Source organism: Bombina bombina, chromosome 9 (genome assembly GCF_027579735.1).
Source record: "Bombina bombina isolate aBomBom1 chromosome 9, aBomBom1.pri, whole genome shotgun sequence".
Lineage (NCBI taxonomy): Eukaryota > Metazoa > Chordata > Amphibia > Anura > Bombinatoridae > Bombina > Bombina bombina.
Window position 1 is genome coordinate 114,832,837 of NC_069507.1, and position 22,778 is coordinate 114,855,614.

General features: G+C 40.5%; 1 protein-coding gene across 3 annotated transcripts in view; it reads left to right on the forward strand.

Moving 5' to 3' along the window:
- The window catches only part of PCGF5 (polycomb group ring finger 5), a 256,321-nt gene that overhangs the window by 107,809 nt on the left and 125,734 nt on the right, over positions 1–22,778 (forward strand). For 2 of the 3 annotated variants that reach the window (XM_053692323.1, XM_053692322.1), the window contains 2 exons: positions 3,975–4,030; positions 4,748–4,807. In XM_053692323.1, coding sequence (XP_053548298.1) covers positions 3,975–4,030; positions 4,748–4,807 — 116 coding nt within the window. The remainder of the gene's footprint in view (positions 1–3,974; positions 4,031–4,747; positions 4,808–22,778) is intronic. The other variant, XM_053692324.1, reaches the window with a different exon arrangement.

Consider the following 22,778-nt stretch of genomic DNA (forward strand, 5'->3'; position numbering starts at 1 on the left):
AGATTAGGTGTAAGTAGCTTAAAATTGTTGTAATATTTTTTAAATGTTTGTAACTTATTTTTTTTATTTTTTGTAACTTAGCTTTTTTAGTTTTTGTACTTTAGTTAGTTTATGTAATTGTATTTAATTGTAGTTATTTGTAGTTAATTTATTGAATTAATTTAATGATAGTGTAGTGTTAGGTTTAATTGTAACTTGGACAAACGACTGGGATCTAAATTGGACAAACGACTGGGATCTAAAGTTTAACACAGCAAAGTGTAAAATAATGCATTTAGGGAAGAAAAATCCAAATGTTAATTACAGACTCAATGACACTTTACTGACTGTTACAGACGAGGAACAGGACTTGGGAATTATTATTTCAGATGATTTAAAACTTAGTAAACAATGTAGTAATGCAGCGAGTAAGGCTAGCAGAATGCTTGGATGTATTGGTAGAGGTATTTGCAGCAGAAATAGTAAGGTTCTTATGCCACTTTATAGATCATTAGTTAGGCCTCATCTTGAGTATTGTGTGCAGTTCTGGAGGCCATATCTTCAGAAGGATATTAACAAACTTGAATCTGTGCAAAGGAGGGCTACCAAAATGGTACATGGTCTAAAAAATAAAACTTACCAGGATAGGCTCAATGACCTAAATATGTATAGCTTAGAGGAGAGAAGGGAAATAGGTGATATGATAGCAACTTTCAAGTACATTAAAGGGTTTAGTAAAACTGAGGCTGTGGGTATTTTACATAAAATGAAAAATTCCAGAACAAGGGGTCATGAGCTCAAGCTAAAGGGTAGTAGATTCAGGAGTAATTTGAGGAAGCACTTCTTTACAGAAAGAGTGATTGATTTATGGAATAAACTTCCTCAAGAGGTAGTAGCAACAAACACTGTGGGGGACTTTAAAAATGCATGGGACAAGCATAGGGTTATCCTACGAACTAGATAAGTTTATACTGTTAGGTAAGGTCGGGCAGACTTGCTGGGCCTATGGCACTTATCTGCCGTCAATATCTATGTTTCTATGTTTCTATGTTTAACTTAGGTTAGGATTTATTTTACAGGTAATTTTGTATTTCATTTAGCTAGTTAGTTATTAAATAGTTAATAACTATTTAATAACTATTCTAACTAGCTAAAATAAATACAAAGTTACCTGTGAAATAAATATAAATCCTAAAATAGCTACAATGTAATTATTAATTATATTGTAGCTATCTTAGGGTTTATTTTACAGGTATTTAGTTTTAAATAGGAATAATTTATTAAAGTATAGTGTAGTGTTAGGTGTAATTGTAACTTAGGTTAGTTTTTATTTTACAGGTAAAGTTCTCTTTATTTTAGCTAGGTAGCTATTAAATAGTTAATAACTATTTAATAGCTATTGTACCTAGTTAAAATAAATTGAAAGTTGCCTGTAAAATAAAAATAAATCCTAAAATAGCTACAATATAATTATTATTTATATTGTAGCTATATTAGGGTTTATTTTAAAGGTAAGTATTTAGTTTTAAATAGGATTAACTTAGTTAATAAGAGAAATATTATTTAGATTTATTTAATTAATATTTAAGTTAGGGGGGTGTTAGGGTTAGTGTTAGACTTTAGGGGTTAAACTATTTATTTAGTTGCGGCGAGGTCCGGGATCAGCAGGATAGGGGTTAATAACTTTATTATAGAGGGCGGCGGTATGGGGGGGCAGCATAGGGGTTACTAGGTATAATGTAGGTGGTGGTGGGCTCCGGGAGCGGCGGTTTAGGGTTTAATACATTTATAATAGTTGCGGCGGGGTCTAGGAGCGGCAGTTTAGGGGTTAATAACTTTATTGAGTTGCAGGGGGCTCCGGGGGCGCCGGTATAGGGGGTAGAACAGTATAGTTAGTGTGGGTGCTTAGTGACAGGCTAGCAATAAAGCTGTAAAAAAGCCGAAGAGCAGCGAGATCGGATGAGTGATAACTCTCACAGTCCGCTGGTCATTGCCCCGTACTTGGTGCGCGGCTTTTTGACAGCTTTATTGATAACTTAGGCAAAAATGTTCAGGTCCGCGGCGGCGATGGTAGGCGAGCTTAGGCGGGCGTATTGAACCGGCGAAGGCAGGTAAAGTAGACACGTTGATAACTACCCCCCTTTGTGTTTTATTGTTCTTGTGAATCTGGTATTTGGTATTAAAAGACTTAAAGGGCCACTAAGCCCAAAATCTTTCTTTCATGATTCAGATAGAGAATACAAATTTAAACAACATTACAATTTACTTCTATTATTTTGCTTGATTTTTTAGATATCCTTAGTTGAAGAAAAAGCAATGCACATGGTGAGCCAATCACACAAGGCTTCTATGTGCAGCAACCAATGAGCAGCTACTGAGCATATCTAGATATGCTTTTCAGCAAAGAATATCAAGAGAATAAAACAAATTAGATAATATAAGTAAATTAGAAAGATGTTTAAAATTGCATTCTCTTTCTGAATCATGAAAGAAAAAATGTGGGTTTCATGGCCCTTTAAGGACTATTAAATACAGTAGATTTACATAATCAACAAATGCATGACAAAAAGACAACGCAATAGCACTCAGGCCCCGATATTCCAAGCATAAACAGACCAACTAGAAACTGCCTTTCTGACATTGTTGGTCTTGCAGTCCGTCGGTCTGTCAATATTATCTAAAAAAGGGGGCAGACCCGCAAAGTGCTGGCGAGTGGTGATGTGTTTTACTTAGGGAATAATAGAAAGCGCTGTGTCAGCAAAACATTGCTTACATCGCCACTTGTCGGCACTTCCTGGTGGGGGGGCATATTTGAATTGTTACTACATAGTACAGACAAAGATAGCAAAGAAAACAAGTTCATATTAATTTTTAAACAACACAATACTAATGTTATAACTTCACAAGTGTTTAGAAATCAATATTTGTTGGAATGACCCTGATTTTCAATCATTCTAACTCTTATAAAAATGTTTTTTAATATATATATATATATATATATGAATAATTTTGATCAAATAGTGTGTGTATATATGTGTAACACTTTATTTCAACGTATTTATATTGTATTTAGTGCAACTTTTATTTTAGCCCTAACCCTTTAGTCGCGTTAACCCGAAAAAAATGCAAATTTAGATTGCGCTCAGCAGTGACACTTGTAATCTAGCCCTGTGGGATTAAACAACCAATAGAGGTGCCACTGGGTAATTGTTTTACTATTATGTTCCTATAAATCATTGAATTTTATGTTTTTAATTATTTCAAATGCTACCTAAATGTTTTTTTTACTTCTATTTTTGATTGCATTTATTTATTACTTGACACCGCTAAATCGGTTGTGACTCTTAATTTTTTTTTACTGGACTCACTGTAACTCCCTCAATTTTTCTTTTCTTATCTAAAAGATCACTCCATCCTTATTATCCTCCCTTTCAGAAGCATCATCCCTCCATCATGTATATTCCAGTAAGGCACATTTTGTAGTTCTCCTTTCCCCTTGTCTACCAGATATATCTTAATTGTCACATGCTATTGTACACCAATGTTTAGATCTACAATGATAACAGTTTCCTTTTGAGTATACAGTTTAGATCTTATCTGTAGATTTGCCTTAATAAAAATGTTTCAATTCATAAGAATAAATGATTAGCTATAATCTCCTGAATAAATTTAAATGAATTTGTTGCTGCTGTTTTCCCATAAATCTCTACTGCCCATGTCAATAACTGTTAGGGGCCGATTTAACAAGGGCCGAATGGCCCTGAATGTAAAAGTGAAGACTCGCCGGAAACAGGAAATAAGAAATAAGAAGCAGCGTATGCTGTCGGCATTTATCGATGTGCGGCGGACATGATCGCTACAGCGGATCGTGTCCGTTCGCACTTTCATAAATCAGCCCCTTAATATTGTTCTAATATTTAGATTTTTTTTTCTAGTACATGTACAGTCATAATTAAAAGTGGAAGTGAATTAATTTTGTTATTTCTTTTCAAAAGGTTAGACAATACATTGGAAGAAATCATATTTAAACTGGTTCCAGGACTACGAGAAGGTAATTCCTAATAAATTTGGTAGTTTATAGTTTTGATTTTGGAATATTTGCATCTTTAAAATGGGACATTTTGGAGAGGGGATGGAACCAAGTCTAAACAACATCTTATCTAGGCAATATTTACCGGTCTTAATACAGCTTATACATTTTTTATACTTTTGTATAAATAATACACTCAAAAAGATGGTACCGTACTGTAATCAGAAAGATACTATTTGTTGTTTTAAATAAATACAGACAATTAAATAAATATAGATAATTATTGGCAATTATATATAGACAAACTAAACACATGGGGGGGGGATATTTATCAAAGGTCTGGCAGACCTGATCCGACAGACCTCGCTGAATGCGGAGAGCAATACGCTCTCCGTATTCAGCATTGCACCAGCAGCTCTTGTGAGCTGCTGGTGCAACCCTGCCCACTTCAGATTTGCGGCCAATCGGACGCCAGCAGGGGGTGTCAATCAACCTGATCGTACTCGATCAAGTTGATTTTCGTCTCAGAGCAGGCGGATAGGGTTATAGAGCAGCGGTCTTTAGAGGCACTGGAAAATAGGTGTTTTTTTGGATAATTTTATTTAAAAAAATGTATTCATTAAAAAGTTTGAATTTTGGAATTCCGGATTTTTAAGAATTATACCTGTATTTGTTACTTGCTTTTGCTTATGTCACTTTGTCTTAATATTGACAGAAAGTTTGTTTTTGGCTTATTAGCAGAACAGAGTCGAGAATCAGAATTTTGGAAGAGGAATCAACCTCAAGAAAATGGGGAAGGTATTTGTATAATGTTATTATTATTGCATGATTATTTAGCAGAAAAATACACAATTTAGGAACATTTTAAAAAACAAGATTTTGTATTTAGGACAAAAATACACAATTTAGGAATATTTTAAAAAAACAAGTTTATGTATGCTTTTTAATAAAATTATTTAAAGGGACAGTCAACACCAGAATTTTTTTGTTTTAAAAGATAGATAATCCCTTAATTACCAATTCGCTAGTTTTGCATAACCAACACAGTTATAATACACGTTTCCTCTGTAATTACCTTGTATCTAAGCCTCTGCAGACTGCCCCCTTATTTCAGTTCTTTTGACAGACTTGCATTTTAGCCAATCAGTGCTCACTCCTCTGTAAATTCACGTGCATGAGCTCAATGTTATCTATATGAAACACATGAACTAATGCCCTCTAGTGGTGAAAAACTGTCAAAACGCATTTACATTAGAGGCAGCCTTCAAGGTCTAAGAAATTAGCATATGAACCTCCTAGGTTTAGCTTTCAACTAAGAATACCAAGGGAACAAAGCAAAATTGGTGATAAAAGTAAATTGGAAAGTTGTTTAAAATGTCCTATTTGAATCATGAAAGTTGTTTTCTTTCCTAAGATATGGAGAGTCCACAACGTCATTCTAATTACTAGTGGGAATATCACTCCTGGCCAGCAGGAGGAGGCAAAGAGCACCATAGCAAAGCTGTTAAGTGTCACTCCTCTACCCATAATCCCCAGTCATTCTCTTTGCCTCTGTCAGTGGAGGAGGTGAAGTTTGGTGTCTGAAGATTTTTTTTTTTTTTTTTTCTACAAGCAAGATTTTGAGTCTAGCTGTGTCCACGTCAATCTCTTCAATAGAGTAGTGGTGGCTTTTAAGCAGTTAGAAAGTTGTGAGGTAGTCCTTGCTTGGTTTTCTAATATGTTTGCTGCCTATGGTATAGAAAGCAACAGTTGGTTACTCTGTTCTTTCTTTTTCTACAGGTCTCTGTAAGGAGTATGTGTCCTTTCACGCCTTGTCTACCTGCCGGACAGCTGGAATTGCAGGTAAGTGCTTTTGTCTTCTAGGTATAGAGACTTGCACTTTAAAGAATTTCTTTGCATTACCTTATTTGGGACATAGCAAATCCTTAGTAAAGGATTTTATTAGGCAGTGGGCAGGCACATGTATGTGAGACTTAAGTTTTATCTCCTTTGTGGGTATAAAGGAGTTAATTCTTAATCCTATGGCTCTTCATTTATTCAATTTTGTTTTAAGTTTGGGGCAAAAGTGTTGGGAGCTAATGTGATTGCATCTTGTGTTTTTACTTTATTAGCAAAAGTGACTGGAAGATAGGCTCATTCAGGACTATATCACATTTCACTGTTATGTTTGACTCGGCTCTGAAATTCGCGCTTTCACTCTGTTGCGCAGTTTCTATTTTAGCCGGTCACCTGACTCTTTCTCTTCTGCTCTTAGATCAGAGCAGTGTCGGCTGGGCTAGTAGTGTCTGTTAGGAGCCGGCTAATTTAACTCTTTGAGTGCTAAGCTGAATTTAATATTTTTCTGTTTTTTTACTATTTTCAAAAAACATTTTTTTTTACTTTTTTTATTTTTCCCTCCAGATCCCCAAGACTTATACCATTGAGGAGGTTAGGCGATTACCTTTCCAATGGTGGGTATTGGGGGTCTGTAGCTGCTTAGATCCCTGAGATACAGGTTTCTAAGCAGCATGTCCCCTTTCCCTATACTTTGTATTGACAATTTTAAATAAAGTTGCGCGGCGACGTCACCGCACGTAACGGGAAGCCCCGGTGATGCCTGTCACTATGCAGGCCCGAACGGGTGGGGGCCCCAGATTGCAAAAATGGTAGTTGAGTGCTAATGACTGCTCTGAGCCGTCATTGGCACTCAAGGGGTTAATTTCCTCAAAGTTGTTTTGTTTACCGGAAGGCAGGTAGAAGCACCTCAGTCTGCTGAGGTGTAGAGGTTGCTATTTTGGGGAATGTTTTTTTTTAGCACTATATCGCTCTGTATACATTTAAAGGGACTGTACAATTTTAAAAGTTTTATTTTTTGTGTAATTTCTGTGGAAATTCTGGTAGTTTGATCATGGAGCAGGAGTCTGTTCCTATGGACAAATGTCTATTGTGTCTTGAGGCCCAAATTGTGTTACATATGCAATTTTGTTCCTCATGCTTAAAAAAGACTTTAAAATGTAAAGACATTTTTTTTTGTTTCTGAGCCTTATGTCTCTCAGGATGATGCTGTTCAGGCAATGCCACAGCTTTCTCCTCAAACGTCCCAAGCCTCTATGGCGTCACATACAGTGCCCTGCAGTTCCTCTCAGCCTCTTGGAGGAGTTTATTTGCCTGCAGATTTTGCTGCACAGGTATCTTCTGCGGTATCTGCAGCATTATTTGCTTTTCCTATACTGGGAAAACGCAAGAGGAAATTTAGACATTCAGATAGTAAGGTTTCTATTCCACCTACTGCTACGCAGGTTGCCCTCCCTCATAAGTCTGATGAGGAGGATATGTTGGTAGCCTCTGAGGGTGAAATCTCAGATTTACACAGTATAATTCCTTCATCTGATACTGAAGAAGTAAACTTCAGATTTAAGCTTGAACACCTTTGTGTACTGTTAAAGGAGATATTGGCTACTTTGGACGACTCTGACTCTTCTGTCGTTGTCAACCCTAAAAAATCTAGCTTCTGGCGCTTCCTTACAATTGTAAAACCTTGTTTAGACCTGGTCTGGCAGAAATAATTTCTGATATTACAGGTGGAAAAGGGTCTTTTTTACCACAAGATAAGAAGACCTAAAGGGTGTCAAAGTAATTTTTATTCCTTTTGTAACATCAAAGGTCAAAAGTCTTCCCCCCCTCTTCCAAGCAGGAGCAGCCCAAGTCCTCTTGGAAGCCCAATCAGTCTTGGAACAAGGGGAAGCAATCAAAGAAACCCTCAACTGAGTCTAAGTCAGCATGAAGGGTCGGCCCCCCGTCCAGGATCAGATCAAGTGGGGGGCAAACTTTCCCTGTTTCGTCAAGCATGGATACGAGATGTCCCAGATCCTTGGGCTGTGGACATAGTATCTCAGGGTTACAAAATAGAATTCAAAACTTTTCCTCCCAGGGGCAGATTCCATCTCTCAAGATTATCTGCAGACCAAGTAAAAAGAGATGCATTCTTGAACTGCATTCAGGAACTTTCCTCCTTGGGAGTGATTGTTCCAGTTCTAGTAAGAGAACAGGGTCTAGTATTCTATTCAAATCTGTTCATGGTTCCCAAAAAAGAGGGAAGTTTTTGACCCATTTTAGACCTAAAGTTTCTCAACAAGTTTCTCAGGGTACCATCCTTCAAAATGGAAACCATTCGTTCCATTCTTCCATTGGTTCAGAAGGGTCAGTTCATGATGACCATAGACCTGAAGGATGCGTATCTTCATGTTCCCATCCACAGGGATCATCACATGTTCCTGAGATTCGCCTTTCTAGACAAACACTTTCAGCTTGTGGCTCTTCCATTTGGCCTTGCCACATCTCCCAGATTTTTCTCAAAGGTTCTGGGGGCTCTCATGGAAGTGATCAAGTCTCGGGAATTGCAGTGGCGCCCTACCTGGACGACATATTGGTTCAGGCACTATTTTTTCAGCAAGCAAACTCTCATACAGAGATCTTGTTGTCTTTTCTACGTTCCCATGAATGGAAAATGAATCTGGAAAAGAGTTCCCTTGTTCCAGCTACAAGGTTGGTTTTCTTAGGGACCATAATAGATTCCCTATCTATGATTTTTTTTCAGACGGAGGTAAAAAAATTCAAAATTCTCTCCTCTTGCCTCTCTCTACAGTCTACTATTTGACCATCAGTGGCTCAATGCATGGAGGTAATTGGTCTGATGGTTGCTTTTATGGACATCATTCCCTTTGCTTGATTCCATTTGAGAGCTCTGCAATTATGCATGCTCAGACAATGGAACAGAGACAATTCAGATCTGTCTCCCAGTCGACAAGAGACTCTCTCCCGTGGTGGCTTTCTCAGGACCATCTGTCTCAGGGCACATGCTTCTGGAGACCTTCCTGGGTGATTGTGACCATGGATGCCAGCCTGCTAGGCTGGGGAGCAGTCTGGGACTTCTTAAAGGCGCAGGGACTATAGACTCGGGAGGAGTCTGCTCTCCCTATAAACATCTTGTAATTGAGAGCGATTAACAATGCTCTGATGGCTTGGCCTCAATTGTCTTTAGCCCTATTTATCAGGTTCCAATCGGACAATGTCACCTCAGTGGCTTACATCAACTACCAGGGAGGAACATGGAGGTGGCACGGATTATTCAGAGGGCGGAAGCTCACAATTGTTGTCTATCTGCCATCCACATTCCAGGAGTGGACAACTGGGAAGCGGATTTCCTGAGCAGACAGGCATTTCCTCCCAGGGAGTGGGCTGTCCATCCGGAGGTGTTCTCCAGGTTATCCCTCAAGTGGGGGGTGCCGGAGTTGGATTTGATGGCGTCTCGGCATAACGCCAAGCTTGCAAGGTACGGTTCAAGGTCAAGAGATCGACAGGCTGCTCTGATAGATGCTCTGGCGGTTCCTTGGGATTTTGGTCTAGCATATCTGTTTCCTCCATTTGCGCTCCTTCCACAAGTCATTGCTCGTATCAAACAATATAGAGCGTCGGTAATTCTTATAGCTCCTGCATGGCCTGCAGGATCTGGTATACAGACCTAGTGAAGATGTCATCTCTGCTATCTTGGAGGTTGCCTCTGAGGAAGGACTTTCTAACTCAGGGTCCATCCCTCCATACAAATCTCGTTTCTCTGAAGCTGACTGCTTGGAGATTAAACGCTTACTTCTGGCTAAGCGTGAGTTTTCTGATTCGGTCATTGAGATCATGCTACAGGCTCGCAAGCCTGTTACTCGTAATATTTTCCATAAGGTATGGCGTAAATACCTTTTTTTTTTTTTTTTTTTTTTTAAATGAATTTTTATTCGGTTTTAGTATGAAGGGTAGCACTTGGGGGCACGCAGGACCCCTGTTCAAACATACACAAACAAAAGGGTCGGAATTGCACACATTGTACCTAGCACACATTGTACCTAGCACACATTGTACCTAGCACACATTGTACCTAGCACACATTGTACCTAGCACACATTGTACCTAGCACACATGGCACCTAGCACACACGGCACCTAGCACACACGGCACCTAGCACACCCTGTACCTAGCACACCCTGTTCCTAGCACACATTGTACCTAGCACACATTGTACCTAGCACACAGTGTAACTAGCACACATTGTACCTAGCACACATTGTACCTAGCACACACTGTACCTAGCACACACTGTACCTAGCACACACTGTAACTAGCACACATTGTACCTAGCACACATTGTACCTAGCACACATTGTACATAGCACACATTGTACCTAGCACACACGGCACCTAGCACACATGGCACCTAGCACACACGGCACATAGCACACACGGCACCTAGCACACCCTGTACCTAGCACACCCTGTTCCTAGCACACCCTGTACCTAGCACACATTGTACCTAGCACACATTGTACCTAGCACACATTGTACCTAGCACATAGTGTACCTAGCACACATTGTACCTAGCACACATTGTACCTAGCACACACTGTACCTAGCACACACTGTACCTAGCACACACTGTACCTAGCACACACTGTACCTAGCACACACGGCACCTAGCACACACGGCACCTAGCACACACGGCACCTAGCACACACGGCACCTAGCACACCCTGTTCCTAGCACACCCTGTACCTAGCACACACGGTACCTAGCACACATAATACCTAGCACACACCGTACCCAGCACCCGCCTTGCCGAGCACACGCGGTACCTAGCACACGTTGAACCTAGCACACATTGTACCTAGCACACATTGTACCTAGCACACATGGTAGTTTCTAGAATCGTTATAAATTTCCATATAGCATACAGTGTAGGAGTAAGTAAATGTAGAACTGGTCATATCTCCCATCTCAACATAGGGGGAGGGCAGAGGGTGAGGCGTATAGAATAAATTTACATTTAGTACTCCAAAAAACAAAGTTAGTACAAGTTGCTTTAAAATATATAGATAAATTTGATCACATAAATTGAGGAGCAGGTCACTTAGCACACCCTGCCCCTAACATTTATAATACCTAAATAAGTGTACATAGTATAGAAACAGCCACATAAATAACTAACGTGGGGTTCAACTTTTAAGTATAGTGGTCCTAAACAAGAAGAGGTAAAAAAAAAATATTGATTAGGTGCCCCAAGTCAATAGTCAAACTGGAGCTGCAGGATTCAACATTAGGTTTTATCATAAAAGAACCACACACTGTTCAAAGATATGTATAAGGAAATTCTATATCTTACTTTAGCTCTGGCCCTCGTATGGAAAAGCAATTTAGGATTATCCGGGCAGGCAATATTTACAATAGATCGAATAGTGTAGAAAAACAACATTAAGGAACCATATGTTATAGTACACTTAGAACATAGGGAAGTATAAATTACTAAAATGAACGTAATGCACTATGGTTATTACAGTTAATGTAATGTGAAATAGCTGGGCACCTCACCCTGTGTCAGCATCTTTGAGATGCAGGCAGCAACAGTAAAAGGAGGTTAGCCTCTACACATTAGAAATGGTAATAAAGCGTCTACAACAACTTCTATGCCACTATTTCTTTTGTTCACATAAAACCCACTAGTGATATATGAATACATAAGGGACACTAACAAATAAAGCAAGGTACCTTATACCTAACCCTCTATATCACTAAAATGGCATGGTTTAAACATTATGGCCAATGATCAGTATGGATATCTGTATTTCTCCTGTTAAGTGTGGTCAGTCCACGGGTCATCATTACTTCTGGGAATATTATCTCCTCCCCTACAGGAAGTGCAAGAGGATTCACCCAGCAGAGCTGCTATATAGCTCCTCCCCTCTACGTCACCTCCAGTCATTCTCTTGCACCCAACGAATAGATAGGATGTGTGAGAGGACTGTGGTGATTTAATTAGTTTATTACCTTCAATCAAAAGTTTGTTATTTTATAATAGCACCGGAGTGTGTTATTCATTCTCTGGTAGAATTTGAAGAAGAATCTACCTGAGTTTTTTCTATGATTTTAGCCGGAGTAGTTAAGATCATATTGCTGTTTCTCGGCCATCTGAGGAGAGGTAAACTTCAGATCAGGGGACAGCGGGCAGATTAATCTGCAAAGAGGTATGTAGCAGTTTGTTATTTTCTGACATGGAATTGATGAGAAAATCCTGCCATACCGTTATAATGTAAACTCAGCCTTAAATGCAGTAGATGTAGCTGGTATCAGGCTGTCATGTATGTATATTTTACACTTCAGTATTCTGGGGAATGGTACTTCACTGGTTTTATACTGTATGCATAGATTTTACCTAATTTGCAGGGACTTGCAATAGGTTTTAAATAACAATTGATTTATTGAGGTTAAACGTTTTTTTGCTGGCATGTAAAAACGTTTATTTCTCTGAGGTACGTTGTGGGCACTATTTTTTCCACTTGGCAATAGTTTTGTTTAATTTAAAGCAGTTCACTGATCTCTCTCACTGTTATGTGTGAGGGGGAGGGGCCGTTTTTGGCGCTTTTACTACGCATCAAAAAATTCAGTCAGAGGTTCATTTTCTTCCTGCATGATCCGGTTCATCTCTTCAGAACTCAGGGATCTTCAAATCCTTTTTTGAGGGAGGTAATCATCACAGCAGAGCTGTGAAGAGTGTAGCTGACTGTGATAAAAAACGTTTATTTGTGTATTTTTTCTGCTGACAGGGTTAGTTATCCTTTGCTAATGGGAACAATCCTTTGCTAAAATTGTATATTTCTTACAAAGATTTGATGCTATAACTTAATTATTTTCAACTGTCATAATTTTTTCTGTGCTTCTTATAGGCACAGTTCGTTTTCATATAATTGTAAATTACTTGAAAAAAGCATTTCCAAGTTGCTAGTTAATTGCTAGTGTGTTAAACATGTCTGATTCAGAGGAAGATACATGTGTTATATGTACTAATGCCAAAGTGGAGCCCAATAGAAATTTATGTACTAACTGTATTGATGCTACTTTAAATAAAAGTCAATCTGTACAAATTGAACATATTTCACCAGACAACGAGGGGAGAGTTATGCCGACTAACTCGCCTCACGTGTCAGTACCTGCATCTCCCGCTCGGGAGGTGCGTGATATTGTAGCGCCGAGTACATCTGGGCGGCCATTTCAAATCACATTACAGGATATGGCTACTGTCATGACTGAAGTTTTGGCTAAATTACCAGAACTTAGAGGCAAGCGTGATCACTCTGGGGTGAGAACAGAGTGCGCTGATAATATTAGGGCCATGTCAGACACTGCGTCACAGGCGGCAGAACATGAGGACGGAGAACTTCATTCTGTGGGTGACGGTTCTGATCCAAACAGATTGGATTCAGATATTTCAAATTTTAAATTTAAGCTGGAAAACCTCAGTGTATTACTAGGGGAGGTGTTAGCGGCTCTGAATGATTGTAACACAGTTGCAATACCAGAGAAAATGTGTAGGTTGGATAAATATTTTGCGGTACCGGCGAGTACTGATGTTTTTCCTATACCTAAGAGACTTACTGAAATTGTTACTAAGGAGTGGGATAGGCCCGGTGTGCCGTTCTCACCTCCTCCGATATTTAGAAAAATGTTTCCAATAGACGCCACCACACGGGACTTATGGCAAACGGTCCCTAAGGTGGAGGGAGCAGTTTCTACTTTGGCTAAGCGTACCACTATCCCGGTGGAGGATAGCTGTGCCTTTTCAGATCCAATGGATAAAAAATTAGAGGGTTACCTTAAGAAAATGTTTGTTCAACAAGGTTTTATATTGCAACCTCTTGCATGTATTGCGCCTGTCACGGCTGCAGCAGCATTTTGGTTTGAGTCTCTGGAAGAGACACTTGAATCATCTACACTAGATGAGATTACACTCAAACTTAGAACCCTTAAGTTAGCTAACTCATTTATTTCAGATGCCGTAGTACATTTAACTAAACTTACGGCTAAGAATTCCGGATTTGCCATTCAGGCACGCAGAGCGCTGTGGCTAAAATCCTGGTCAGCTGATGTTACTTCTAAATCTAAATTGCTTAATATACCTTTCAAAGGGCAGACCTTATTCGGGCCCGGGTTGAAGGAGATTATCGCTGACATTACAGGAGGTAAAGGCCATGCCCTGCCTCAGGACAAAGCCAAACCTAGGGCTAGACAGTCTAATTTTCGTTCCTTTCGTAATTTTAAAACAGGAACAGCATCAACTTCCTCTGCACCAAAACAGGAAGGAGCTGTTGCTCGATACAGACAAGGCTGGAAACCTAACCAGTCCTGGAACAAGGGCAAGCAGGCCAGGAAACCTGCTGCTGCCCCTAAGACAGCATGAATCGAGGGCCCCCGATCCGGGACCGGATCTAGTAGGGGGCAGACTTTCTCTCTTCGCCCAGGCTTGGGCAAGAGATGTTCAGGATCCCTGGGCGTTAGAGATCATATCTCAGGGATACCTTCTGGACTTCAAATCCTCTCCCCCAAGAGGGAGATTTCATCTGTCAAGGTTGTCAACAAACCAAATAAAGAAAGAAGCGTTCCTACGCTGCGTACAAGATCTTTTATTAATGGGAGTGATCCATCCAGTTCCGCGGTCGGAACAAGGACAGGGGTTTTACTCAAATCTGTTTGTAGTTCCCAAAAAAGAGGGAACTTTCAGGCCAATCTTGGATTTAAAGATCCTAAACAAATTCCTAAGAGTTCCATCGTTCAAGATGGAAACGATTCGAACAATTTTGCCCATGATCCAAGAGGGTCAGTACATGACCACAGTGGATTTAAAGGATGCTTACCTTCACATACCGATTCACAGAAATCATTACCGGTATCTAAGGTTTACCTTTCTAGACAGGCATTACCAGTTTGTAGCTCTTCCATTCGGATTGGCTACAGCTCCAAGAATCTTCACAAAGGTTCTGGGTACTCTTCTGGCGGTACTAAGACCGCGAGGAATTTCGGTAGCCCCGTACCTAGACGACATTCTGATACAAGCTTCAAGCTTTCAAACTGCCAAGTCTCATACAGAGTTAGTACTGGCATTTCTAAGGTCGCATGGATGGAAGGTGAACGAAAAGAAGAGTTCTCTCTTTCCACTCACAAGAGTTCCCTTCTTGGGGACTCTGATAGATTCTGTAGAAATGAAGATTTACCTGACAGAAGACAGGTTAACAAAGCTTCAAAATGCATGCCGGGTCCTTCATTCCATTCAACACCCGTCAGTAGCTCAATGCATGGAGGTGATCGGCTTAATGGTAGCGGCAATGGACATAGTACCTTTTGCACGCCTACATCTCAGACCGCTGCAATTGTGCATGCTAAGTCAGTGGAATGGGGATTACTCAGATTTGTCCCCCACTCTGAATCTGAATCAAGAGACCAGAAATTCTCTTCTATGGTGGCTTTATCGGCCACACCTGTCCAGGGGAATGCCATTCAGCAGGCCAGACTGGACAATTGTAACAACAGACGCCAGCCTTCTAGGTTGGGGTGCTGTCTGGAATTCTCTGAAGGCTCAGGGACTATGGAATCAGGAGGAGAGTCTCCTTCCAATAAACATTCTGGAATTGAGAGCAGTTCTCAATGCCCTTCTGGCTTGGCCCCAGTTAACAACTCGGGGGTTCATCAGGTTTCAGTCGGACAACATCACGACTGTAGCTTACATCAACCATCAGGGAGGGACAAGAAGCTCCCTAGCAATGATGGAAGTATCAAAGATAATTCGCTGGGCAGAGTCTCACTCTTGCCACCTGTCTGCAATCCACATCCCGGGAGTGGAGAACTGGGAGGCGGATTTCTTAAGTCGTCAGACTTTTCATCCGGGGGAGTGGGAACTTCATCCGGAGGTCTTTGCCCAGATACTTCGACGTTGGGGCAAACCAGAGATAGATCTCATGGCGTCTCGTCAGAACGCCAAGCTTCCTCGCTCCGGGTCCAGATCAAGGGATCCGGGAGCGGTTCTGATAGATGCTTTGACAGCACCTTGGACCTTCGGGATGGCTTATGTGTTTCCACCCTTCCCGATGCTTCCTCGATTGATTGCCAGAATCAAACAGGAGAGAGCATCAGTGATTCTAATAGCACCTGCATGGCCACGCAGGACTTGGTATGCAGATCTAGTGGACATGTCATCCTGTCCGCCTTGGTCTCTACCTCTGAAACAGGACCTTCTGATCCAGGGTCCTTTCAAACATCAAAATCTAACTTCTCTGAAGCTGACTGCTTGGAAATTGAACGCTTGATTTTATCAAAACGTGGTTTTTCTGAGCCAGTTATTGATACCTTAATACAGGCTAGGAAGCCTGTTACCAGAAGGATTTACCATAAAATATGGCGTAAATACTTATATTGGTGCGAATCCAAGAGTTACTCATGGAGTAAGGTTAGAATTCCAAGGATATTGTCTTTTCTACAAGAAGGTTTAGAAAAGGGGTTATCTGCTAGTTCTTTAAAGGGACAGATTTCAGCTCTGTCCATTCTTTTACACAAACGTCTGTCAGAAGTTCCGGACGTTCAAGCTTTTTGTCAGGCTTTAGCTAGGATCAAGCCTGTGTTTAAAACTGTTGCTCCGCCATGGAGTTTGAACTTAGTTCTTAATGTTTTACAGGGTGTTCCGTTTGAACCCCTTCATTCCATTGATATCAAGTTGTTATCTTGGAAAGTTCTGTTTTTAATGGCTATTTCCTCGGCTCGAAGAGTTTCTGAGTTATCTGCCTTACATTGTGATTCTCCTTATCTGATTTTTCATTCAGACAAGGTAGTTCTGCGTACTAAACCTGGGTTCCTACCTAAGGTGGTCACTAACAGGAATATCAATCAGGAGATTGTTGTTCCATCTTTGTGTCCTAATCCTTCCTCGAAGAAGGAACGTCTGCTACACAATCTAGATGTAGTCCGTGCCCTGAAATTTTATCTACAGGCAACTAAGGATTTTCGTCAAACGTCTTCCCTGTTTGTCGTTTATTCTGGTCAGAAGAGAGGTCAAAAAGCTTCGGCTACCTCTCTCTCCTTTTGGCTTCGTAGCATAATACGATTAGCCTATGAGACTGCTGGACAGCAGCCTCCTGAAAGAATTGCAGCTCATTCTACTAGAGCTGTGGCTTCCACTTGGGCCTTTAAGAATGAGGCTTCTGTTGAACAGATTTGCAAGGCTGCAACTTGGTCTTCTCTTCATACTTTTTCCAAATTTTACAAATTTGATACTTTTGCTTCTTCGGAGGCTGTTTTTGGGAGAAAGGTTCTTCAGGCAGTGGTTCCCTCCGTATAAAGAGCCTGCCTGTCCCTCCCGTCATCCGTGTACTTTTGCTTTGGTATTGGTATCCCAGAAGTAATGATGACCCGTGGACTGACCACACTTAACAGGAGAAAACAAAATTTATGCTTACCTGATAAATTAATTTCTCCTGTAGTGTGGTCAGTCCACGGCCCGCCCTGTTTTTTATGGCAGGCTTAAAAATTTTTTGGATTATACTCCAGTCACCACTACACCCTTGGGCTTCTCCTTTCTCGTTGGTCCTTTGGTCGAATGACTGGAGGTGACGTAGAGGGGAGGAGCTATATAGCAGCTCTGCTGGGTGAATCCTCTTGCACTTCCTGTAGGGGAGGAGATAATATTCCCAGAAGTAATGATGACCCGTGGACTGACCACACTACAGGAGAAATGAATTTATCAGGTAAGCATAAATTTTGTTTTTGTTATTGTTTACAAAAATGCAGTTTGCTGTAATCAATCTCTAGTACATGTAGCACAAAACTAAGTAGAATGTCAATGCTGTGCACATAACCCCCCCATGATACCCAAAAACAGAAGCGACACTGTTATATCAAGCATGGTATCTGATACCTAACCCTCAGAAATACTATATGGCTAAAGTGGCATGGTTTACACATTATGCCCAATATAGATATCTGCATTGTGGCCAAGATGCAGCTTGCTGGAATTCAACATAATTTGAATATATAGAAGAAAACTAAGCAAAATGCCAACTCTGTGCATATTATGCTATATGGTGCAAAACAACCCCTCAAAGAACAACTGATTGTCATTCGGCCTGTAAACATGTTAAGGAGACTGAAACCAGGGTACTGTTATAAAAGGAAATGTCCAGAAGGGTTCCTGCGACAATGCCGACATCCGACACTGCATTGCTCCGGTGATCATACAACAGCTGATGCCCTGGAGGACCCGGCAGCGCAAATGACTGTAGTCGCAGGGAGGCAAGAAGGGTAGCACCAGGGGCTGAAGTGGTGGAGATCCACATCTCCCATTCTCTTCAAGAGCAAGTGGGTGAAATGTAATTTCTCTCTCCTTTCTCTTTCTTTGGGTCTCTTCCCCAAATCTTCTCTCGGTCCCCGCCTGGGATCTAATGTATAAAGGGTTTGTAATACATGCCCTGACGTTTGCAGCGTAGACAGACAAATGTTATTTAGCAAATACCAGCATCTGATGCCGTTTTAGCGTCTTTTGTGAATTAGATCGCCTAGTTCTTCTCAGGAGCTTTGGTGTAATGCGGCCATCTTAATCGGCCATTCGCTCCGCTCCCCCGCCACTGTATATTTCAAGTGTGGGTGAGAAAACGCCAAATTTTACAAACAGCTTTAGTTCAGTTAGTGTAGGAGTGAAATGAAGTGCCAACAAGCAGTGGTGTAGATGAGGGCAAAGTCTAGCAATCTGAAGGCTGCGCAACCCTGGTAGTTGTGCACGTGTGGTAGTACTTACAGCCTCAGACCTCAGGCCTCTCCATCTATGCTCTGTCCTCTGGTTCTTTGCTGTGGGTTCTGTGATATAGCCAGTATGAAGTACAGGCACTTCGATGCAGCCGATCTGGATTTTGCTGCCTTTGGGGATCCAGCCACTGCCACTCATGACTTTCGATATAGGCCGCAGCCGCTGTGTTTCCTATGCTTAGCTCCGGTTCTCTAAAGCGGCCCAGCGGAGCTCTGGCTTATTTTGTAAAATCGGGTGCTTCATGTGCTCTGGCGACACCCAGCAACTATCCCCACTGATTTGCAGGTAGTTTCCCACTAAATTTATATACTTTTTAGCCGAAAGACACCTAGTTAAAAGCAGAGCTCTCACTCTGCACATCTACTCTGCTCGGCTCCAAACTCCGCCCCCCCGTAAATACCTTTTATTGGTGTGAATCCAAAGGCTACTCTTAGAGTAGGATCAGGATTCCTAGGATTCTGTCCTTTCTCCACGAAGGTCTGGAGAAAGGGTTGTCAGTCAGTTCTTTGAAAGGTCAGCTTTCTGCTTTATCTATTCTTTCACATAAGCGTCTGACAGATGTGCCAGATGTTCATTCTTTTTGTCAGGCCCTGGTCAGAATCAAACCTGTTGCTCCTCCTTGGAGCCTTAACCTTGTTCTTAAAGTTTTGCAGCAGGCTCCGTTTGAGCATGGTTACCATTTGTTCCAGAAATTGTTTTAACTTTATGCTCTTGATAAAGGCTTATTTTACCCGAACGCTTTGAGTTGTATTTTAAATAAAACCTGAAGCTGCACCTGAAGACACCTTTGTGATGATTTTAATAAAAGGCTTATTTTAACTGCAATCTTGTGAGTATAACCAGTTTGTGCGCCTACCAAATTATCTGAAATCTGCTAAACTATTGTGACCTCTTTTATTTTGGAGGTGAAAGCAACAAGGTTGACTCAGAGGAAGTGGTCAGCTTGGTTCCCTGGAGGTGACACAGCGCCGCCATTTCCAACACTTTCTGCTTCTATACACGGTTTGGGAGAACCGGGGCTGGCAGCGAGCACCTGAAGGGAAGTGCTAACATTGCTTCATACTTTATCCTTTCTAATATATTCTATATATATTAAGTTGTTCTTCGTACTAAATTGGGTTTTCTTCCGAAGGTGGTTTCAGATAGAAATATTAATCAGGAAATTGTTGTTCCTTCTCTCTGTCCTAATCCTTCTTCTCATAAGGAACGTCTGTTGCACAACTTAGATGTGGTGTGTGCTTTAAAATTCTATCTTCAGGCGACTAAGGATTTTCTCCAGTCTTCTGCCCTCTTTGTTTGTTTGTTTCTCTGGAAAGCATAAGGGTCAGAAGGCTACTGCTACTTCTCTTTCCCTCTGGTTGAGAAGTATAATTCGTTTTGCTTATGAGACTGCTGGTCAGCAACCTCCTGAGAAAATTACAGCTCATTCCACTAGGTCTGTCTCCTCTTATTGGGCTTTCAAAAATGAAGCTTCTGTGGAACCGATTTGCAAGGCTGCAACTTGGTCCTCTCTGCATACTTTTTCCAAATTTTCCAAATTTGATACTTTTGCCTTGGCTGAGGCCTCTTTTGGGAGAAAGGTTCTTCAAGCGGTGGGGCCTTCTGTTTAGGTCTGCCTGTTTTGTTCTCCCTCCCTATTCATTCTGTGTCTTCTAGCTTGGGTATTGGTTCTCACTAGTAATTGGAATGACGTTGTGGACTCTCCATATCTTAGGAAAGAAAAAAAATGTATGCTTACCTGATAAATTTCTTTCTTTCCGGATATGGAGTCCATAACCCCACCCTTAATTAAGACAGTTATTTTTGACTGAACCTCAGGCACCTCTACACTTTTGTGTTATTTCTTTTTCCATTTCCCTTCGGTCGAATGACTGGGGATTATGGGTAGGGGAGTGACACTTAACAGCTTTGCTGTGGCGCTCTTTGCCTCCTCCTGCTGGCCAGGAGTGATATTCCCACTAGTAATTGGATTGACCTTGTGGACTCTACATATCCGGAAAGAAAGACATTTTATCAGGTAAGCATACATTTTGTTTTTTGAACTTGACTGTCCCTTTAAGTAAAATATTTATTTTACAGTTTTTAAAAAGTTTGTGTTAAATATGTGATCAGATAAATGACTAAGATACAATACATTTTGCTAGGGTTATTTAAAACCATTATGCACATACTAATTTTAATGTCCTCTTTCAAATAAGTAAATATCAAACTATCATGATAATGTGCATTTAATGAACAATGAAGCTGTTTTGAGACCCAGTGGAATCAACAGGATTAAGAGATTGATCTCAATGTTATGCTTGCTCTTAGTAAATATTGATTTCTCTTCATCAGGTTCTATTGACAGTGTGTTTTTCCAGTGATCACAATCAAAATGGCAGTTTTAGGGGCCTTTACAATTACATCAGTGGTTAAAGGACCTCAATGCTGTTGGTTCCTTTTAATAGAGTATAGTGCTGCTATTAGGTGACATGTTCTCAATTAACGTGTTTCAAAACCATAGAGATACGTGTGTATGTCTCTTTAAGGGATTTGAACAGTGGTATTACTGTTATAGTGGGCATGTGTTTGGGTTATGGATTTGGCTAATTTATATTGTTTGGGTTATGGATTTGGCTAATTTATATCATTCTAAGAGTGGTTATTATTATGTTTTAATTATTTGATTGAGCAGGGATAGTATTTGTATACGTTTAAAGGGATATTCTAGGCCAAAATAAACTTTCATGATTCAGATAGAGCATGTAATTTTAAACAATTTTCCCATTTACTTTTATCACCAATTTTGCTTTGTTCTCTTGGTATTCTTAGTTGAAAGCTTAACCTAGGATATGAACCATATGCTAATTTCATAGACCTTGAAGACCACCTCTTTTCAGAATGCATTTTAACAGTTTTCACCACTAGAGGGTGTTAGTTCATGTGTTTCATATAGATAACACTGTGCTCGTGCACGTGAAGTTATCTGGGAGCAGGCACTGATTGGCTAAACTGCAAGTCTCTCAAAAGAACTGAAATAAGGGGGCAGTTTGCAGAGGCTTAGATACAAGATAATCACAGAGGTAAAAAGTATATTAATATAACTCTGTTGGTTATGCAAAACTGGGGAATGGGTAATAAAGGGATTATCTATCTTTTAAAACAATACAAATTATGGTGTAGACTGTCCCTTTAAAGGGATATGAAATTCAAATTATTATTTTTTTGTGATTCAAACAGCTCATACCATTTCTATGATCAAATTCGCTTCATTCCCATGGTATTCTTTGTCTAGAGCACTACATGGCAATAAAGAGTGCTTCCATCTAGTGCTTTTGCAAATGGATAACATTCTTGCAAAACTGCTGCCATATAGTGCTCCAGACACGCTCCTGGGTTCACCTTCTTGCTTTTCAACAAAAGTAACAAAGAGAACAAAGAAAATTTGATAGTAGAACTAAATTAGAAAGTTGTTTAAAATGACATTCTCTATCTGAAAAATGTAGGTTTCACGCCCCCTTTATTGACATTGCTTCCTAATCTAATCCAATATGGCTAAGGTAATTTTCTCCAACATAGGTGTGTCCGGTCCACGGCGTCATCCTTACTTGTGGGATATTCTCTTCCCCAACAGGAAATGGCAAAGAGCCCAGCAAAGCTGGTCACATGATCCCTCCCAGGCTCCGCCTTCCCCAGTCATTCTCTTTGCCGTTGTACAGGCAACATCTCCACGGAGATGGCTTGGAGATTGAACGCTTGATTTTATCAAAGCGAGGGTTCTCAGATTCTGTCATTGATACTCTTGTTCAGGCCAGAAAGCCTGTAACTAGAAAAATCTACCATAAAATATGGAAAAAATATATCTGTTGGTGTGAATCTAAAGGATTCCCATGGAACAAGATAAAAATTCCTAAGATTCTATCCTTTCTTCAAGAAGGTTTGGAGAAAGGATTATCTGCAAGTTCTTTGAAGGGACAGATTTCTGCTTTATCTGTTTTACTTCACAAAAAGCTGGCGGCTGTGCCAGATGTTCAAGCTTTTGTTCAGGCTCTGGTTAGAATCAAGCCTGTTTACAAACCTTTGACTCCTCCTTGGAGTCTTAATTTAGTTCTTTCAGTTCTTCAGGGGGTTCCGTTTGAACTCCTACATTC